We start from the raw sequence: 22,265 nt of genomic DNA, 5'->3' as shown, positions 1-22,265 counted from the left end.
AACCCCGAATGGATGGTGAAGCATCTTGATTGCGCTGGACAATACTCACCAATTCCTTTCTAAATATTGCTGCACCCTCACATGAACCTAGAAACATAATTTACCACAGTGTCCAGCAGGGGGCAGTAGACTACAACAGGTTAAAAAGGTCGACGCTTTTTGCCTGCTTGTTAATATCTTAAAAAAATAATATCATGATATATACGTTAAAACAATCTATGAAATTACTTGTCATGCATTATTTGTAAAATGTGCTACATATATAAATGTGTTATAAATTCTATTCATTTTTCTCCATCGGTTTTGTTTTCTGGACAGGCAGTCATGAAGACACGTCCGACCGACGGAGGACGACAACATGGCGGCCTCCTTGCTTCTCGGTCGTCAGGGAATTTTATTTGGGCTCAGGTTGTCCCATTTAAATAAATGTTTATCGGCTGCTCATCCATGGCAGGAACATGTCAGGCACTTCTTTCAGTCGCCGTGGATACTCGGTGAGTACTGACAGTCCGACACGATGTCCGTTCTGTGCAGCGACCAACTGACATTCGCTATCGCTATTCGCCTTTTTTTAATCACTGTACCAGTAAATACTCATTTGACTCAAATTTGAATTCAAGAAAACAACTTGCTTCCCGATTCAACCTTGTGAACAATTTAGGGAATGTTAGAGCGTCTGATATTTTCCACTGACAGCTTAATTTTGTCTCAGAGAGATGGAGCTTCAAAGCTGGGGCGTCTGTGTTTATAGTAAACGCATATAATGCTGGTTAGTTAAAAGTTGAGGTTTCAAAAAAGTAGATAAAACAATTCTAAACTCTATCAGATCAATCAGTGTGCATACACCTTTGAAGCGTCGTTGATGTCAGAATATCTCCTGTCTACCATATTTAGAGCGAAGTTTGACGTTGTTACAAATGCCCTTTCGTCCTCTGGTATTCAAAACTATGTAATTGTATTTTGATTAAGCACTTTAATCGAATCCATCCATCTTCTACACGGCTTTATCCTGTGCAGGTTCCCAGCTCACTGAGGTCGTAGCGTACACACTGGACAGGTCACCAACACAGAGCAAACAGAGAGACAATCTCACACACTCAGATTCACTCCTAGGGGCCGTTTTGGGTCACCAGTCAACATCACATGCATGTTTTTGTCCTGGAGGAAAACTGGTGTACACATGTACACAGAAAAAAACTTACACACACATATGGGAGAGAACATGCAAACTCCACACAGAAAGGTTTGGCTGGTAATGGAACTAATGACCTTCTTGTGAGGCAAGAGTGCAAACCCAAACCACTGTGGTCTCCTATCAAACTGACAAGGGGTCACTGATAACCTTGAAGAAAGTCCATATTGTGAGAATCATACATGATGTGCTCTGCATAATCACATTAAGACCCAACTTTCCACGATCTGGAATTAAAAAACGCGCGCACACACACACACACACACACACACACACACACACACACACACACACACACACCATCTAAATGTCCTACTGATTCCAAATGTGTGAGCATATCCAGTTTGACTATTTAATATTTGTGCTTTTTTATCATGGCACAATTGCTGTTATGGTACACAGTGGGTGTGGTCGTGAAAAAGTACATTATTTCCTATGACAGTTCAAGTCTCCCATTAAAGACTTTCCACTCTCATCTTCAGAAAAAAGAAAGCAAGAGACTGTGTCAGAAACGTAATAAGGAGATGTTGTTTGGAAAAATTCTGTCCATGTTGCTAGCTAAACAGAAATGATCAGAAGTAGTCAAAGGCATTTGATTACTCAACATTTTTGATTATGTTTTACAGGTCCATTATGTGAAATGCCATGCTCATGATGCCAAGATTCTGATCTTTTTTTTTTGTTTGTTTGGCTTTGTATCTTTCTTGGAAGTAGTTCCTCGGTCATCAAATCATGAACTAATACAACACATATGAAGCTGTTTTCTATAGTGTGAAGTTTTCTATATTGCCACAAAACTTGCTGGCATTACCATTTATTTAAATATGTCACACCAGGAAGCAGTCCATCAGTCCAGCATGCAGATGAAATTTCACACTTACATAAATATTCACTTCCTTTATTCAGTACTTTGTTGCGTCACCTTTGTCAGTGATTACAGCCTCGGGTCTTCTTAGTTATAATGCTACAAGCTTGTTGCACTTGCATTTAGGGTATTTTTCCAATTTTTCTCTGTAGATCCTCTCTAGCTCTGTCAGGTTAGATGGGGAGCGTTGCTGCACCGCTATTTTGAGGTCTTTCCAGAGATGTTCGATCAGATTTAAGTCTGGGCTCTGGTGGGGCCATTCAGACAATCGCAGACTTGTCCCGAGGGGCTGTTTGCTTTGGGTCGTTGTTGGAAGGTCAACCATCACCCCAGTCTGAGCAGGTTTTATCCAGAATGTCTCTGTACATTGCTGTATTCATCTTTCCCTCTATTCTGACTAGTCTCCTGGTCCCTGCACTGAAAAAAATCCCCACAGCATGATGCTGCCACCACCGTGCTTCATTGTAGGGATGGTCATAAGCAGTGCCTGGTTTTCTTCAGATGCGACTCTTGGCATTCAGGCCAAATAGTTCAATCTTGGTTTCATCATCAGAGCAGAGAATCCTGTTCCTCATGGACTGAGAGTCCTCCAGGTGCCTTTTGTCAAACTCCAAGTGAGCTTTCATGAGCCTTTTACTGAGGAGAGGTCATTCTACCATAAAAGCCTGATTGGTGCTGCAGAGATGGTTGTCCTGGAAGGTTCTCCCATTTCCCCAGAGGATCACTGGAGCTCTTTCAGGGTGACTATCAGGTTCCTGGTCACCTCCCTGGGAAAGGCTCTTTCCCCAATTGCTCTGTTTGGATGGGTGTCAAGCTCTAGAAAGCATCCTGATGGTTCTGAAATTAAAGTTCTATAAATTTGCAAAAATCTATTTTATCGCTTTTCCTTTATGAGGTATTGTGTGTAGATTGATGAGGGGAAAAAAAGCATTTAATCCAGTTTGGACTTAGGCTGTATTATAACAAAATGTGGAAAAAATGTAGGGAGTTCAATGCTTTCCAGATGCACTGTAAGCAAGAAACGAAAGAAGTGAGACACACACACACACACACACACACACACACACACACGAGTCACGACAATGATTTAAGCAAAGCATTAGATTTGATTATATGGTAAATGGGTTTCATTAAATGTAGCGCTTTTCCACTACTTTAGCAGTCCCCAAAGCACTGTACACTGTTAATCACTTTCACACACGGCTGCCACACTAGGTGTTTTGGACTTTCAGGCTTATGCTCAAGGGCACGTCAACATGGGGAATCAAACCTGCAACTTTTTGATTGAGAGACGTTTGAGAGACATATCGAAACATATTAACCAGCGGTCTCTTTGTCTCTGCAATGTGACATTTGGACAAAACCTTTTATTTAAAGTAATGCAGCAAATGGACAGATCTCTTGGTGTCAGTGAAAGTCCATTTTCAGTGACTGTCCTCCAGAGCTTGACAGTTCATTATCAAGCTCTGCAAAGGCCTGGCAGTGACCCACTGTGTGGAGTGTACTTTACCAAGAGTAACTCTAAAATGTCTGGAAGTCATAGTAGAGGAACATAGTTATAAAAATAAATAAGTGCTGCTGAACAGAAAAACGCAGTCAGAGATGACAATGTATAGGAGGGGAAAGAAAACTGTTAAAACGCCTGAAATCTGAAAAATGAAAAGTTAAACTTTGAACTGCTGTGTATATGCACATTTTGCAACATATCCAATATCCAGCAGATGGCAGCAACATATAGTTAAACCAGAGAATATGTGAACATTTTGGAAAGACTGCATGCCTGCCCATGAGCTCCTGCTAATATTTATCATGATTCTTTAATTATCTGTTGCTTTTACTGTTCACTCTTTTCTTTGGTAAATATATGTGCAAGTAGGATCGCATCAGTTCTGATGGCACTCTTGTGGTCATATCTGAAACATATTGAATACCTGTCCCTCATACCCATCCTTTATATTTTTACTTTTTCTGCCTGCACTTCATATATCACATATACTATTTGTGCACAAAGTATTACACATGACTGTAGCACTCTGTATGTGCAGTTCACTGCTCATGAAGAATACACAAACTCAGGGGTATTCCCTCTGAAATGTGTCATATCGGTGCAATGTATACACCTTTTTTTTCTGCAGGGCTGCAGGCTAGTGTAGGAAACAATGTCTCCACAGGTTAGATTTGTGCTTTTTCCTGGCATTCTGGAGACCCGGGGTCCAACATGCTGCCGTGAGCGAGTTGAACTCTGGCCTCGGAAGTGACAGCAGGGGGCTTTGATGGTGGCTCAATGCCCCGTAAGAATATAAGTGCCTGTGCAGCCTCTGGTGTGGTGTCAGCTGGGATTATGATTACATAAGAGACCTGTACGAGCTCCTCTGTCATCGTGACACTGTCTTTTTGTGTGAGTTGATGGTGCTGACACCCTGAGGCCAAACATTGCTACTCCCAAACTTATTGCTGACTTATGGCATCCAGCTATCTCAGTCCGAGTTGAATGGCCTGGCTTCTGAATGTGATATTTCTGGAAATACTCTACCTTTAAGCTTGGTTACTCCTTGTGCTGCTGCCTCTGTGATGTATATGTTGTTCTCTTTGTGTCCTCTAGGTGTCAGCCCACTCAAAGTGCAAATGCCGGCTTTGTCCCCCACCATGGAGGAGGGAAACATAGTCAAATGGCTGGTAAAGGAAGGTAAATAGAAAAAAAAAACAAACATCACATCTGGTCCCACAGATAGGTCATATTGTCACATTTTCACCCTGATGCCTTTTATCTAATCTGCTATAATACTTCTTATGTCCTTCCCACAGGAGCTAATGGCTCATTTTACTTGTAATTTTTCTCCTCCTTGCACCCAACTGCCCATTTACAGTTCACATGTAGCAAAATTAACACTTCAGGACTTCATTTTTTTTTTTTTTTTTTCCCCCACAATCTCATATCAGCAGCAGCACTAATCATTGGCTTAATGACATCCCTTTGGTATGCCAGGTAAAGGTCTGAGAAGTGAAGCACCTGAGGGTCTCTGGTGGCTAATTGTCTCTGGGTTCACAGCAGTCACTATTTGTCACTGCTTAGCAACTCTGCTCAGCCCCACGCCTCAGCTGCATGCTCATTTATCAGGAGCCACACTCTGAATTCCGATTGGCTGTGCCGCTGTGTTGCCATGTGCTCCTGTGACTCCGAGTGAGATGTGTACATGTGTGCTGGCGAGAAAAGGACAAATGAATTCACCGTGGCAAGAAAAACACACACAGAATTTTCACAACTTCAGCTGTAAAATATGTAAACCTTTTTTTGTATTGGAGAAGTACTTTTCTTTTTATTTTTGTTATGTATATTGCCTTTTAATAGCTGAATATAAGAGAGTACATCGGAGGGGTCATTGGTTTAATCTGTAATATTGAATATCACACCTAACCCCTGAGGTCACACAGTGTTAAAACCTCATGAATCCAATCTCCTCCTCCTCGCAGTGGCTTCCAGCATCAACACCCAGACCTCCCCCACCTGTCCACAACTGCTCTTCCCTCAACCCTCACCCTTTCAACAAATCCCACACAGTAAATTGTTTCTGTTTTTGTCTCACCGCTGTCCTTGATTCCCCTCATCTGTGCTGCATGTCCAGCTGATGTGCCTCTTGAAGGTTTTTCTCGATGTCGGGTCTGGATAACCCTTGACCCTCTTCTCACATAGCCTCATTTACGCTTTTTACATCTGAACACCTGGACTTGTCCCGCAAAGAGGATTAAACCATCATCTGTTACATCTTTGCTGATGCTTTCAAATCTATGGACCGCACATGACTCAAAAGGCGACCTCAATGTTATCATCTAATATTTGTTTTTCATTACGAGGCTTTTCTTTGATAATCTATTTTACCGTTCTTACTTATTTCTCTCTTTCCAAGAAACTGTTAGTATCCATGTGATTCGCTTTGTTTCTCACTTTTAAGAACCTTTTGTAGTTGTTTTACAAGCTGTTTTATATCCAAATGGATTAATGCCAATAGATGAACTGAACCACCAGCGTCTAATTGTTATCCTCCTTCTTTCTAATCACATGATAATATATTCCACAGCTTTTATGAAGTGAAGCTTGTGAATCCTACTGGGAGTCTCAAGATTGGAAAAGATCTTGCTTTCTATCAGACTTGTCACATTTCCATATCTTAGCCTTTTCCATGAAACATTGATAGGGCCCCTCATTTGGCATGTGAGCCGAAGCCAGCGCAGATTTTCTTCCTGTGCAGCCTTTTGGTCCCTTCAGTGGGGCTCTTTCATTTTTATGGATACTAATTTGTTCCAAGTCTTTGCAAAGCTTCTGGTGATTAGAAGCTGATAATAATCTACCTAATAATGAGAAGAATGTTTGGTGTAAAAGTTCTCAGAAGTGTTCTGTGTTTCCTCAGGTGAGCCTGTGGCAGCAGGTGATGCTCTCTGTGAGATTGAGACAGACAAGGCTGTGGTTACCATGGAATCTAATGACGATGGCATCCTGGCAAAGATATTGGTGAGTGAGCATAAACACACAAACCAAGAGACGCATAACGTAACAACGCAACAGTTTTACTTCGGTGTAATTGTATTGCGGTTTTCAGCGGAGTTATGCTCTTGAGTCCAGTTATATCTGCAGAGGATAAGGTCCTCTTAAGGGTGTCTTCATTGCCCGTGCTAATTGGTTATGCTTGATAAATCTGCTTCCCCCAATACAATGACAGCAAAGCTTTGACGAGGTGTCTTCACTGACAAATATTTCTGTTTTCCATCCCCCAGTGTGCCGTTTGTTGTTTGAATTTTTAATAGGCTGCAAACGACCAAGCGATGAGTCGTCTTTCACCAGTACCCCGCCACATGCTCGTCATCCTGAACAGAAGGATGACAATTATCCATCTTCTTTGTCTTTTTTTTTTGCCCACTGTTTGCCAATTACAGCATGTAAAGCGGAATTAGACAGATTAATATTTCTAGTTTATTAGTGCACTTTATGCACTAATACAATCACACAAATGTTTTTCCCACATTGTAAAGAGGGAATGTTCTACCACACAGTTACACTGAGAGGATGACCAACGCAGGCTTATGTGTCATTTTTAACGTCTTTTGCTTCTTTTGCTTCTTTTCCTTCACGTTCTCTCACTCCATCCTTTTCTTGGCAACTGTTGGGGATGAGGTAGTTTCCATAGCAACCACCCAGGAATTGGGGGTAGGGGCTTCAGCTGGCAGAGAAAGATGGTCTGCATTAGATAAGCCCTCCAGCGCTTTCTCTGTCCGCCGTGTGTGATAGCGAGTGTGTGTGTCTAGTTAATAGGAAAAACAGCAGACATTGGCAGTATTTCACAGATTTGCGCGCATGGTGGGGCAGATGTGGCGTCCCGTCCGTCAGCGTCTGAGCACATTAGCCCTCGGTGGTGTAATTGTGGCTCTCCAAGCACCCAGTAGGTTTTCTAATTTAGAGGCGACTATAATTACCTGCCTGTGGCCGAGTGCCTGGACAGGTCGCGGCGGACGCGGAACTTGTGCCCCGCAGGGGTTATTTATAGGGGTCAAGTACCGCTGTGGCCCTTGACCAATTCCCAACCACGAGTGAGAGAAGTGGGGATGGAGCCTGCTCGGACTGTGTATGCCGGTTAGGTGCTGGAGCGTATTAAACATCAGCACAGATTACGGCATCTCATCATGCTCTTGCTGCATAGCTCCACCCTGACCCGAGGACTTTAATTTGAAAATGTACAGCATGTGCGATCAATCACAGGCCGTAAGAAATGACGCTTTTATAGTTACACAGATGCATCGTGGCTCATGTGTGTTCATATGTATGTAAACATGAATTCTGATAAGGCACGGGAAAGAACAGCGCTAGTCTTAATATTGATTGGTAGGTTTCAGACAGCAGTTGAAGGTGAATTAGTTGTGGCGATTGAGAGCGTTAGTAAATGACAGAAAAGGTAAATGGAGACACAGAAATTGATGAATTTGTCCAGCACATTCTACAGCACTTGCCTGTCAGTTTTCCACTTATCCCCTCCCGCTCTTTCCATCTCCACACACCATCAACCAAGCAATCTATTGTAAGAACTAAACACCAGCTCTGTGTCCTCCAAATCAATCTTCGGTATAAATCACTTTCTAACCTTGTGGGGAACGTTGAGGGTGAAATTGCCCGGAGACCGATGTCTTCTGTCTGCTCCAGAATTTCTCACCAAATTATTTTTCTGTGACCTATATTTGAGCTGTTGCCAAAGAGCTAAAGTGAATTAATTATAGTGAGGAAATTGTCTGGTATTTAACAGGTTTCACTAAACCATTAAGAAAAAGCAATGCAGAGCAGAAAGCCGCACACAATGATAAAATAACAGGGAACATACTCTCTCGAATATGGTTTCACAATGCTTTGAACAGAACTGCTATATATGGTTCCAAAGCCCAAAAGGAATGAGTTCTGATCTTCTTCTTCACTCGCATGTCTTTGTGATTTTATGTATGAGAACTGACTTTGGACTGGCAGGCAGACTGAGGGTGTAGCTGCAATCTTGTTTGAGCAGTAGCTGCCGTGCACTACTGATCACAGGCAAACCCGACTCTCTAAACAAGATCCTTGCTTTTTTTTCTTTTTTTATGTCTTGTGCATGTCCTGTCTAAATCCATCTTCCTTTTGCAAACAAACTGTTCATACTCTCTGCAATCACAGGTTATTGTGATCTGAGCTCGATGTGTTGCGGCTGTGCTGTTCTGCACATGTAATCAGCAGCTGGCTGATTAAGCTGAAGTTATATTTCCAGAAATTAAAATCATAAGCTTTACAGCTTCAGGCTCCAACAAGTTAATTAATTTAAATACCTGTTAATGACTGTCAAGGTTAATCTTGTTGTAACTGAATGGTATTTCCTCTCAGAGGGCATATTTCACTGTATAATAGCAGCTTGGTGATATGTAGGTTAAACTTTGTGAACAGCGCCGTTCAGCTTTATATCGTTAGCATTGCAGACGAGCTGGAGAGAGTCTTATAACCCGCCCTGCAAGGTTTGTAAGAACTGTTCCTCATTAACCCTTTAACTCGTTTCCAAATTGTGATAAAAGGAGCCATGTCTTTAAAGTGTGATTGAAAACTGTTAAAAAAAAAACAACTAAAATGTGTTGAAAAGCAGTAAATTGACCAGAGTGAAGTCTCCAAATACACTTAAAAACGTATATACATATATTTTACAATATTAGCCTTTGTGTTGTGAAACCTGACTTTCCTCTAGTAAACGCGGTTCATCGCTGTCATGAGATAAAGCCTGTTAATAATCTTGAGTGTGTTATCAACAGGAAGTTGACACATGCAAGATCGCCCAGTGCAGATGCAAGCTGCTATCGAAGTAGCCTGCTCCGCTGCAGGAGCTCAGCAGTGTCACATTTCAGTCATTTATGTACAAAAAAAGGCTTAATCTCTTTAGTGTATAAATTAACATACAATTTAAAAATATATGCTTTTTATATATATCTGTCTCTGTTTTTCCCCACCTAAAGTTCATGTTTAAAAACACACACACACACACACACACACACACACACACACACACACATAGGGCCAGCTCAAGATAGCACTGACGTTTTTTGCTGTTCGTCAGTAAATATGGACATAAAGGCATTAATTATTAAATGTTTGACACGGTCACAGTAAAAATAAAACATGCTGATAGTTTGTTTGTTTTTTTCCTCCCGACAGCAGGCGTTTGTTTGGACAGCGGCCAATCCATCTTTGCCCAAAAAACATTGTCTAGTTTCAACAAACCCAAACAACGGTATAAATATAGTTTACGTTCCCTATAGGTTTGTTTTCTGGAGCCATTTGATGGCAGTGTTGAGCCCCACACCGCTCCAGTGAATTAGCCATCTGTTTATGCAGCGATCACACTGGATCTAGTTCATATGACGTTTCTGTAACAGTCAGGTGTTATAATGGTGTTACTTGTGTGACTGTCTCTGAAATAGTAAGCCTTACCATGAAGCCATGATGGTGCTGTTCAATCCGTCTTGTCATTTATAGCATCTCCGTGTTCGTGTAAAAAGCAGAACTGCAGCTGTGTTCTCATTTGTCTTTTACAGCTAATTCTATGGCCAGGGTGGTTAGAAATGACACCAAGTAGTAGAAACCACCTTAGAGAACAGATAAATGGACATTTGGCTTTTTTAAATCATACAAAATGGGCTTATCATGGGTTTTTGTTGTTTGGCAGGGTTTTTGATATAACATGATAGAAATATTATGCTTGAAAATCTATGAACAGTTCTTAAATTACCATTTAGTTTTCTTTTAATTCTTGAGAAAACACACGGAGCCCCTAAATCTTTACAAAGTCCCATGCAGTTTGCTTCACCACTTCCTTTTGAGTGATGCAGATACATATATAAAGAACTTGGCTTCACTGCCTGAGAAAAAGTTAAAGTGAAATTAGATTTTTTTTTTTTTTAAGTGATCCATTGACCTCATTATTCACTCAGAAAACTGGAGGTTTACTGTATCGGAAAGCTTTCTTTTCACATTTACTACATTATTTTGACCACTATATTAACATAGCTGAGATGGTACATAAATAGTGATTATTAATGCATCTGATTTACATCCCAGCTGTGAATTTCAGGTATGATTGGGACGTAGATTCAGTATTTCCTAAACCACCTCAGGAGAGATCAGAAGTTAGCACGGACAGTGCTTTGCATGTCAGCGGCAGTCGGTGACTCGCCATGCTGTGTGTGTGTGTTTGTGTGTGACCTTGCCCCTGGCCTGAGAGGACACTGAACTGAAGCAGCACAGAATTCATTGAAGTTCAGCTCTATTTACTAGTGAGCGCAGGTGTTCATGTATTCAGCTGTTCTTTCCAGCCTGGTGGACGTGATTATTGGACTGCTGCTTTTGATTTTGTCAGCCTGCTGGAAGGAGAGTGTGGGGGTGGGGGGAGCGTATTCACTGCTCTTTTACAGTCATCCCTTCAAAATTGCGTCACTTAATGGAGAAGCGTTTTTCCTACTTGTGTAGTCACTTTGAATTGCAGATTATTCCCTTTGGACTGATTAGGGATGATGTGGGGTGGCTATCTGTCCCCCCCTCCTGCTTCTCCTCCTCCTCCTCCTCCTCCTCATCGTATTGAGTTGTGGTTTTAAGAGACGACTCGCGGGGGGGGGGGGGGGGGGGGGGGGGGTGGGGGGGGGGGTGGATGCGGGATTGGGGGGGGGGGGGGTGGATGCGGGATTCCTTCTGAAAAGTGATGAAGCGCAGCAGCTGTATTGTGCCAGGCCTTTCATTTTAAAGTGATCAATATGTGAGGCGCAGCACCTCGCAGAGCTCGGAGGAGAGGAGCAGAAGGTTTGCAGTGGATTGGGATTACTTCATAACAAGATAGTGAATCAATGGTTGACAGCTTTGAACAGTATGATAAGACACCCTGCATACTCCGGGAACGTATTCCAGCACAGTCGGCGTTTTGGAGACAGCTGGAAAATGAAATGGCTATGGCACTGAGAAGGCGGCCATGTTTTTTAACAGACTCCTTAATAAAAGCTGTCAAGCCGTTTATCTGCTCAGTCACTGCTGGTTAATTACTCAACTTCAATATCAATTTTATTTGATCTGTTTTTGTCAGGCACTGCAAAATTGTACATCGAGAGTTCCCCACCTTTACTCCAGCGCTCCTCGGTTGTAATTATGCAATAATTACGCCACTTTTGCAAAGTGTTTTCCCTGCTCACAGTGAAAATGGATCTTTCCTCCTCTCCGCAGATGGAGGAGGGCAGTCGCAACGTGCGCCTTGGAACTCTGATCGCCCTCATGGTGGAGGAAGGGCAGGACTGGAAGCAGGTTGAGATCCCTGCTCCAGATGCTGCACCTCCAGCTGCAGCTCCACCTGCGACGCATTCAGCCGCTGCCTCGGTCGGGGCCCCTGCTGCTCCTGCTCCGCCGCCCCCACCTAAACCAGTCACGTCAGGCCCGTAAGTGCCCTCGTTTTTATTGTTTAGATTATCGCCATCAAGCTTAAATGCTTGAGATGCTACTTCTGCTTAAAAAAGACAGGGACTGATATTTTCTGTTTTTATCCAGTCACAAGTTAACTGTTGTCAAAACGTCTAATTTATGCATTTGTTTACTAATGGCGTTTTGTGAATGTAGACCCGTTTACAAATGTCTCTGTCTAAAAGTAAATTTTGCACCTATACAGTGATAATATTTAAACAAGGTACAAAAACCACTTAAATTGTGATTCTGTTGAAGAATTAGGTTTTAAAGATTGGTGAAACACGGTGTAAAATCACATTGATGTGACCTTAACCACCTGGAAGCACACAGAATCAGGTCAGCTGGACTCAGTCATATGTCTTAGCAGACATGCCCTCCCTTATTCGAGTGGCTTCATCACTTCATGCTGATCCCTTGACTTGGGGAAGAAATTTATGTGTATTTAAACTTTTTTTTTTGTTATATCAGCCATGGTGTCATATGCTAATGATCTTGTGCATCTGTGTTGATAGTTTCTGTGTTGATAGTCCATATGTGCCTATGGTGTGCTCATTGATCCTCTAGCATGTTTCATTGACCTTCAAAGTGATTGTTGGATTCACAGGAGGTCACTGGTGATTGACCATTGTTGTTTGAAGCTTTGGCAGAGAAAAAGGCACATGTTATAAATAGAGCAGAGATTGTGGTGTAAAACCTCCTCCTTTGTTGAGGGGGTTATCCACTTTCATATCGATGACCGTTTCCACCCTTCTTTCAAAGCATCTGCCTTCTCTTCAAAGTGCTCTCTTGAAAGGAGCGTAAGGTTCCTAAAGATGTAAATAGTCCAAACATGAGGACGTTTACTCATCGTCTTCCAAGACATATGACCAGGTCCAGCTGACCTGTTTCAGTTGTTTTGAGATCATTCCAGCATGGGTGAATGTTAATATAACATAAACTTAAAACTGTGCTTCCACACAGTTTAGTATACTGTAATGTTAAACTCTTCCAGGTCTTTAAAACTGAATAAAGAGTCACTCTGGAATATGACCTCTTTGTACCAAACATTTCCTTTTATTGTTATATTCCCAAGTCCATTTTAATCATTAAAAGGAGGATTTAACCTTTGCTTTGTATTAAATGGCAGCATCTCCTTCTTGTCCAGGTTACGTCTGAGTCCAGCAGCCAGGCACATTTTGGACACCCATGGTATTGACCCCAAATTGGCCACAGCCACTGGACCAAGAGGACTCATTACTAAGGAGTGAGTAGTTGAATGGTGTACAGTGTGATCGGTGCCATATTGTTTCATAGAGCGTAACACATTTTCTTTATTAGTTTAAAGATAGAACTGTTACTTCACTATTCAAATTCGCGATTCATCAAGGATCTACAAGAATGGAATTAGTCTCATTTTCCTCAGATGTAAAGACAAATAAAAGTGTATTTTCCTGATCTGACCCTGATTTTATGCTGTTATACTGGCATATGCTGTGACTAGCACTGAGACTGTTCTCGTCCACCACAGACTTGCATAAACCTTTATAGATCAACATGAAAACAAGCGTTTCTTTCCCAGAAGGCTTTAATTAGTTCATACGTTTACACAGTAAATTATGTCCTTATCATCTAGTTATTTGTTGCTGAAGCAGACGGTCGTAACGCAGTAGTTAGCGCCACCATCTCTTTAGGGAGAAGATTTCGTTCAGAGTCAGTCATGGTCACAGCTTAGACGGCGTGGCCGAAAATGTGGTTGAGACATAAGTGGAAAAAAGCGGCGGTTACATTCCAGGTGTTCCTGAATCCCGTCAAGTGGGTGAGTCACACCACAGAAAGCTGTGAACACACAAGCATGGATCCACAAAGACACACAGGTTGTAATGACTACCTGCCATCAGCAGAGACCTGATTGAATGCTCTCGTTACTCCACCAAACACCCTGCTGGGAAATCTCATTAAGAAACTTCTGTCACCATAGCAACCCAGTCTCCAGGACACACTGGTGGCCATAGAAACACAGACCATGTGCTTTCAATGCAGTGTTAGACAGTAAAAGAGAAACACCCGTGAAGTTTTTAAAACCTAGCACCGATACCGAAAAGCATCTCCGAGGGGTTTCCTGTCGGGAGTGTAAATCAATTTATCACATCACTGATCATCATTTAAGTGTTTAAAAATTGCCTCGCTTAATCAGGCTCATTAAAATTCACTGCTAAAAGCCTGCCTCATATAACTACTGATTCACCAGTTTACAGCAACAGGAAGTAACAAGTTTACATTTTCTGGAAGTGCCTGAATGTCGCAGTGAAGAAGGATCGTCTGGATTCATGAATTTGAGCATATTGTGTGCCAAAGGTCTCTTTTGGTTTTGATGTTGAAATTGTTTAATTAGGGACCGAGCCCCGGAGGGCAAGGTGGCCGCAGGCCACCTTGCCCGTAGGGCAAGGTCTCTATTGTTATTCGTTCGTTTGTCGTTCTCCTCCTCTATTATTATACTTACGCCCAAGTAAACGCGAATTTGACCCCCTAAACATGCACGAAAACTCACCAAATTTGGCACGCACATCATGACCGGCGAAAAATTTTATAAAATGGAAAAAAAACCAACATCTGCTCTCTAGCGCCACCTAGATCCCAAAAAACGTCTAAAACAGTCGCTACGGCCCGCAGGAATGTCGTAGAGAGATCAAACCAACGTTGACGCGTTCGTCTCATTGAGATCTACATTTCACGCCCTGACACCCCTGACCTAAATCCAACAGGAAGTCGGTTATTTCCCTTTCAAAGTAAAATTTTGCTCAAAATCACTCCTCACGAAAAAATTATCTCCTCCGAGACCGTTTGTCGTACAAACATAAGAGTCACGCGACGTGAAAGAGGACAATTTTCTCTACAAAAGTTGTGAACAACTTTGTCAAAAGTCTAACGGTGTGGATTTTATTAGCGTTCAAATTTGGAAGTCTGAAATCCTGCCTTGCTCCGGCCCTCATCCATTATAATGGGGGAAAAAGGAAAAAGGTCGCCTTTTTTCAGCACCTCGAACAAGTGGCGACTGCGGCTAAACCGTGACTCCTATCAACAAACCGAGCACACGCAAAGTTGCAGCAGGTTCTCCCGAACAAGATGATGTAACATAAGTGGGGAAAATACCATGTTATATGTATGTTTTCACAGGTAAGAAAAGGTGTGCGCTCTGCATTTTTTGCCTCTCAGTTATAATGGAGCCGGATGGGGAAAAATCTTGCGCTTCTCACAAGCTGAGGCCTCTGGGGTCCAAACTAAAAGTGTGACTGCTCTGAAAGCCTCACCAAGTGAAAGACAACAAATTTTCCTGTCAAACGAGATATTTTTTGTTCAGTTATGCCAAACAGCAAAGGAACAAGGACCAGTTGTTTCCCAAACAGAAACTTTTATTTTCGCCTCTCTCCACTCTAACTGAAATTACCATATATGGGCATACAGTGCAGTTACACAGCTGACAGCAGCTGTCAATCAAACTCTGACACTCAGTGCCTTCATTCAGTGACTGTCAAAAGCAGATGGCAAAAGCTAACTACTCCTTGTTAGTGGATGGGAGATGCTAACTACTCCATGTTAGTGGAAGACAGATGCTAAGAGCTCCATGTTAGTGGGTGGGAAATGCTGAGAACTCCATGTTAGTGGATGGGAGATGCTCACTACTCCATGTTAGTGGATGAGACATGCTAACTACTCCATGTTAGTGGATTGGAGATGCTAACTACTCCATGTTAGTGGAAGACAGATGCTAAGAGCTCCATGTTAGTGGATGGGAGATGCTAACAATTCCATGTTAGTAGATGGGAGATGCTAACAACTCACTGTTAGTGAATGGGAGATGCTAAGAGCTCCATGTTAGTGGATGGGAGATGCTAACTGCTCCATGTTAGTGGATGGGAGATGCTAAGAACTCCATGTTAGTGGATGGGAGATGCTAGCTACTCCATGTTAGTGGATGGGAGATGCTAACTACTCCATGTTAGTGGATGGGATATGCTAACTACTCCATGTTAGTGGATGGGAGATGCTAACTACTCCATGTTAGTGGATGGGAGATGCTAGCTACTCCATGTTAGTGGATGGGAGATGCTAACTACTCCATGTTAGTGGATGGGACATGCTAACTACTCCATGTTAGTGGATGGGAGATGCTAACAGTTCCATGTTAGTGGATGGGAGATGCTAACAATTCCATGTTAATAGATGGGAGATGCTAACTTCTCCATGTTAGTGGAAGACAGATGCTAAGAACTTTATGTTAGTGGGTGGGAAATGCTAAGAACTCCATGTTAGTGGATGGGAGATGCAAACTACTCCATGTTAGTGGATGGGAGATGCTAAATACTCCATGTTAGTGGAAGACAGATGCTAAGAGCTCCATGTTAGTGGGTGGGAAATGCTAAGAACTCCATGTTAGTGGATGGGAGATGCTAAATACTCCATATTAGTGGATGACAGATACTAACAACTCCATGTTAGTGGATGGGAGATGCTAACTACTCCATGTTAGTGGATGGGAGATGCTAACAGCTACATCTTAGACGAAGGGAGATACTAACAACTTGCATGTTCATGGGTGGACGTCTCAGTTGCGGGCCGGCCGGGAGGCTCGGTCCCGACCAATGCCGCTTGCGGCTTTAATTAACATTGACGTTTTAATCATATTCCCACATTGTGACAGGTCTGCTCAGGCACTGTGACTTAAGCCCCCCCGTCGGACTCTAGATTTGCATGAATGGTTTGCCAGCCAGTGCACCTCCTGACGCTTGGGCTTGCTAATTAACTCAGTTCTCACAAAGAAAAGCCTGATACTGAAGGAAGGAAGAAATTGTGCAGAACACATTCTGCTTGCAAGAATACTTCCATGAACTGGAAAAAGGTGTTGTTTTGGAAAATGTACCACCTAGAGAAACAGTGATACCAAGCTTGACTTTTAAGGGATTTAGTAGCTCTGGATTAAAATGGTGGTTTCTTGGTTTATTAATAAGATTTTAGGAGAAAACAGAACAAACCAGTTATATTCTGGGTGACGCCTTTTGCTTGGCCACAAAGCTGACGGGTGGGATCCTGAACTTCGCACGGTCTCCAGTGCATTAGCCAGATGCAGGCAAAGCTGGAGAGCGTTTGCTTTTCATTGAATTTCCAGTTGATTTTCTCCTTCAATTGTTGTTTTAGTTTATTCCTTGTGGCGAGAGCAGGAGTTGGGAGTTCCTGGTCCTGGAGAGCCGCAGTGCAGAATGTTTTCAATGTTCCAACACACCTGGTTTTAACGAGCGCCTGATGACGAGCTGCTCGTTACCATCAGGTGTGTTGAAGTGAGGACACCCATGAAACTGCAGGAACTGTAAACTACTTTTTTTTTTTCCACTTTTTGTATTGTTTTAGTTCGATTTCACTGAATAAAATCTCTAAAACCACATCATAAATCAGCCCAATCAAAACATTTGCACATGCGTAATGGAAATATCCAGTTTTCTTTTGCTTGTGACAAGAGTCCCACACAGGCTTTGGTGCTTCATTAGGGGGCATAACAGGCCCACTTTCTCTCGCCGTATCCTATAGCACATCAGATAAGCCTGAAACCCGTGGAAGGAACTCCTCCCATCCACCCTCTGTTCAGTCAGGCCCTTTCTATATCGGGCGTGAAGAACAGGTCACGCAACACAGAGATGAGATCATTACAAGTTACATAATCAAAATGGGGGTTTAAAACAGGGGCATGAGTGTCTTTCTGTGTATCCTAACCATCTTGTTAATGACTAATTTAAATATAATTATTTAAATATTAAACCAGAGTTGGCATAGTCCTTATAGAAGTGCAAATCGTATTCAAATGCTGGTTAAGAGCCATTATTCATACATAGCAAGTGGTTCTTAACCGTTGTGACTGTATGTATATTTATTATGTTGTGGATCACAAATTAAAATCCTTACAATTTAAAGATTACACACTTGAGCTATTTATTTTAATCAAACCAATGAACAGCAACAGATTATGAAATTGTAAGGAAGAGATCAGTTTAAGATGGTTTCAGGGATGTCATGTTGCGTTAAGAAAAGGAATGCATTTATTTCTCCCTTCATGCTGTCTGGGTTTCAGTCATACAGCGCCTGGTCTGGAGCTGAAATTCTGAACTTTGTGCTCTTCCTTTAATTAAAACACACAATATCCTCTGAAGACCTTATCAAATGCCATATGGACGTCTCATCAGCTTGTATAATATGATTATATTTACTTTGTGTTCCACAGTATGCTGTTAAAAATAATGTTCCTCATGTAGGAGTGGTAATGAATCATCGTCTGCTGTCGACTGTATTGTTGAGTCGTCGATTGTTTCAAAATCAGACAGCTTATTCATTTCGGTTGGCTTTGTTTTGAGTAGACTTGCTGTTTAAACAATTTCTTCAGTCTTAATGCAGCATCTATGCTCAGTATTAGTAATGAGCTTTCAGACAGCATAATCCCATGATGTGTTCCATTGTAATGACTGAAGTCTCGTCGAACTAAATATAGAATCCTCCATGAGTCGTGTTGTCTTTTACCTTGCACATCCATCAGAGTATTTCTCCTCTCCGAGCCTGTCCTAGATGGCAGTAGAAGACAAAATATTTCTGCGAACAGTTGGGTCTTCTTTTCCGTTAGTGTGCTTGGGAGCGTTGCCCAGTTCCCTCTTTAATATTCCAGTCACCTCGTGCCAGCCTTTCAGAAGCTCCTTTGCCTCGCCTGTCAGCGGGGTTGTAAATGGTTGGTGTGAGAACCACGTGGCTGACAGCCACACAATAGCTATCATCTTGGTGTCGTCTTCAAGTGGTCCCCGTTGTTTTGATGTTCCTTCATATCTTTGTAACAACAGTAACTTTTTTTTTTTTTTTATCAATTTGTGTTTGTGCGTGCGTTTTGGCTTCAGACTTGATGCTTCTCGGCAATCAATAACCTCTCATCGTATTCCTCTCAGGTTAGCTGGGGAATTTCCAAGTTGCCCCAGTTCCTCTGCGAACAAATACACGTATCAGTGAGGGAAAAAGAGGAACTTGTGTGCTGGAGGGAATAAAAAAAAAAAAAAAAAAGGAAGTAGAAGGAAAAAAAAAAAAAAAAAGCACAGCTCACAGAGGGACAAGGAGAACATGGCTGTAAGGCCCAGACGGTTTCTGGCAGCATGATAAGGTCAGTGGCAGCTGGTCCAGACAAAAGCCCGGCTGCGTGTGGGTAGGTGGACCCCAGCGCACTGAGCTGGAATGAGGGAGCTGCGAGCAGGCACACCTGATACCTGTCCCTCCCAGCCCTTTCACTGCTAAGACCAAAATTAATGGGTAAAAAAAAAAAAACAGAAATGTAAAAAAAAAAAAAAAAAAAATCAGGGAAAACTGTTTAGTACACCGTCCTTCTGGCCTCAGCACTGAGCCAACGCCTCTCTCCACTTTCTCTGCATCCCTTTTTAAAATATAGCCAATTACAGAGAAATGTGCAGAAAGACAGTCTTTAATATTTCATATTCTTCCATTTAAAGAGAAATGATTATGAACTTTCTCTACTACGACTGCCATTGGGAGAATCTTCACACAGCTGCACATAGGGTGTCTCAAACGCTGCCGTTTGCCTCATCGCCGACATAGGAAAAGCAGTAAATGGCTCACAATGCCAGTGCGAAGTATAATTAAGCCACGGTTTTGAATCAGCCCGTCCCTGTGCTGCAGCTGACACCTGATCCCGCCTGCCCTGTTTTGTTTGCAACCACCATAGGATTCTCATGACACCCATCCACGGGCAGATAACCGAAAGTTACCTTTCCGCCGTGCCTGCTGACACAAACAGAAAGTCCGTGAAAGTAGCAGAGGAGTTCTTCCCAGTCAAGTGGGAGCATCTGGGTGAATAATACATTTTTCCGCTTTCATTTGACATGAAAGTGTGGTGTCGCAGTTAAAATTTTAATTTATTTTGGTGAAAGCAGGATATAGAAATACTTTGTGTTTTGTTTATAGAGTTGAAATCAGGCCATCATTCCATAAATAAAGAAAAATGACAATGAAAAGAATGTGTTTGCCGGAGGCGTGAATTAGTTTGGCTTTTCAACTGACTCAGGCTGGAAATCATCAAGTGTTCGCTCAAGTGCAGTTCAGCAGAGACGGACCCAAATATAATTGGCACATGCACCGCGCAGAATGTTTCACAAAGCTGGGACACCTTTGTTCTCCTGTAAAATATTTGATTGTGTGACAGGATTGGGACTATTTGTGTTGAGTCAATTTACTGTTGACATATCTGTGATTGTGTAGCTTTCAAATTACAATCGTAATTTATTTGTTTGTTTGTTTGATTTTCATTTTAACGCTTTGCAACTGTATGCATCATAATCTTTCTTTGTTTGTTTTCACTCTGAACAGAGACGCGTTGAATCTTTTGAAGACGTCTCCTGCTCCAGCAGCAGCGCCGGCCCCGGTTGCCCCAGCTGCCCCGAGTCCTGCTCCCACCCTGGCAGCTGCGCCCCCACCCCCAGGCAGCAGGCCCAACATACCTCCCCTCTCTGTTCCAGGGAAACCAGGAGCACCGGTGAGCGCTCATGCTTCTCTACGTAACCTTCTCTCTCACACAATGTTTACTGTTTGGAGTTGTGTGTTTAGTCACAGATTTAATCAGAGAAATCAACTTTCAGCTTCTTATTCTTATTATTTTCACCTCTTGGGATTGATAGACTGTCAGTCACGTCAATTTTGTTTTTGCCTAAACGGTGAAACACCTCAAACAGTATGTTTTTGATCAGTTTTGTGTTTATTCATCAATGCTCTTTTTTTCCTGTTATTAACCAGTTTATATAACGTGACTCCTCCTGTTATGAGTGTCTATTAGCAGATGAGACCATTGCCTCTTTCAGTACGCCTCTCCCCGCTCTCAATTCACTCATTTATCTCCGTTCGCCCCCTTCAGGGAACTTTCACAGAGCTGCCCGCCTCGAATGTACGCCGTGTGATCGCTCAGAGACTAACCCAGTCAAAGACCACCATCCCACACGCGTACGCCTCCATCGACTGCGACATGGCTGCTGTCATGCAGCTCCGGAAGAACCTGGCCAAAGGTAAACAAAGAAGAAAGAAAATACAAGGGTTGGAGTGAGCGTCCAAACATGAGCACAATTCTCTCCGTACACACGTGAGCATCATGCCCTTCAGTGAATGTTTGACAGGAAGGTTCGAGGACGAATTTTCCATGAAGATGCAGATTTCAGGGTTTTCACATGACTGCTCATTCATGCATTCAGTGAAGAAGAACGCATGTGCTCCATGAGGATAGTCATGTTCATCTGATTAGAATCAACACACTCTTCTCCGTCCTATGGCTCTTGTCTTTCACTGCAGTGAGACTTTATGGATAGCACATTGCAAATGTTTTGGGTGATTGATGTTGTCCATTACATTAGATTTTCCAGTTAGGGATGCTTGGGACAGTGCAGCCCCCCCCCCCCCCCCCCCCCCCCAACTGATCCCTCTTCTCAACATCACAGGGTCAGTCTCTGTATTACATAAAAAAGCAGAATCAGCTGAGACATAAGAGCTGTGACAAGTTCCATGTTATGCCTGCAAGAAGACACTGGCTCATATGAGGGATCTTATGCTGTACCAATAGTACTCAACATATTTCAGTAGTACTGTTTTCATAACTACTCCCATTTCTTACAAGGCAGAAATGGAGTTTAAATGACATGCACATGGCTGAAGTCAGATCTATAGGCTCTAGAAGGCTGAGACACACCCTGGTTTGATTATACTGTATATGATCATCTCAGCCAGTCTTGTGCACATATCAGCCTCATGTCAAGTTTGTCCTTCTGCTCTCATAGCTGCCTGTCTTGGCTTGAAATTGCCCAGTCCAATCTAAACACAAAGAATTAAGAAGTTTGTTTATGGAGTTTGTCAAGACTGGAGGTTTTTATATTGAGAAAACATTTCTGTGGTTCAGAATGTTGGAGGAGAAAAAGGATTTTTGGTGTATTCAGTCTGTTGTTGTGCCTTGTGTGAGGCTACTGTATGTCAAATGAAAGTGGATCAAACTGTTCACAGTGTAATAACACAGGAGACAGAGTGAAACTAATAGAATATGAGCAGGACATACAAATATATCCTCCACATTTTTGGCAAAATGTCAGTAATGATTACATTCAACACTCCTTGTACTTTTTTCTACTTTTAAACATTTACTTCAACATAGTATTGCAAAAATTATCCGT

The 22,265-nt window shown here is 42.3% G+C and overlaps 1 protein-coding gene across 1 annotated transcript in view; it reads left to right on the top strand.

Annotated features, from left to right (window-relative positions):
- The first annotated feature begins 337 nt into the window (after positions 1-337).
- Positions 338-22,265, top strand: part of pdhx (pyruvate dehydrogenase complex component X) — a 30,843-nt gene continuing 8,915 nt past the window's right edge. The window contains exons 1-7 of the mRNA XM_030096831.1: positions 338-494; positions 4,660-4,743; positions 6,464-6,564; positions 11,815-12,023; positions 13,193-13,291; positions 20,428-20,593; positions 20,969-21,116. Of these exons, the coding sequence (XP_029952691.1) occupies positions 359-494; positions 4,660-4,743; positions 6,464-6,564; positions 11,815-12,023; positions 13,193-13,291; positions 20,428-20,593; positions 20,969-21,116 (943 nt within the window). The 5' untranslated portion in view covers positions 338-358. The remainder of the gene's footprint in view (positions 495-4,659; positions 4,744-6,463; positions 6,565-11,814; positions 12,024-13,192; positions 13,292-20,427; positions 20,594-20,968; positions 21,117-22,265) is intronic.

Source organism: Salarias fasciatus, chromosome 7 (genome assembly GCF_902148845.1).
Source record: "Salarias fasciatus chromosome 7, fSalaFa1.1, whole genome shotgun sequence".
NCBI classification, from domain to species: domain Eukaryota; kingdom Metazoa; phylum Chordata; class Actinopteri; order Blenniiformes; family Blenniidae; genus Salarias; species Salarias fasciatus.
Note: the sequence above shows the minus strand (reverse complement) of the source record. Positions and strands in the feature narration are given on the sequence as shown.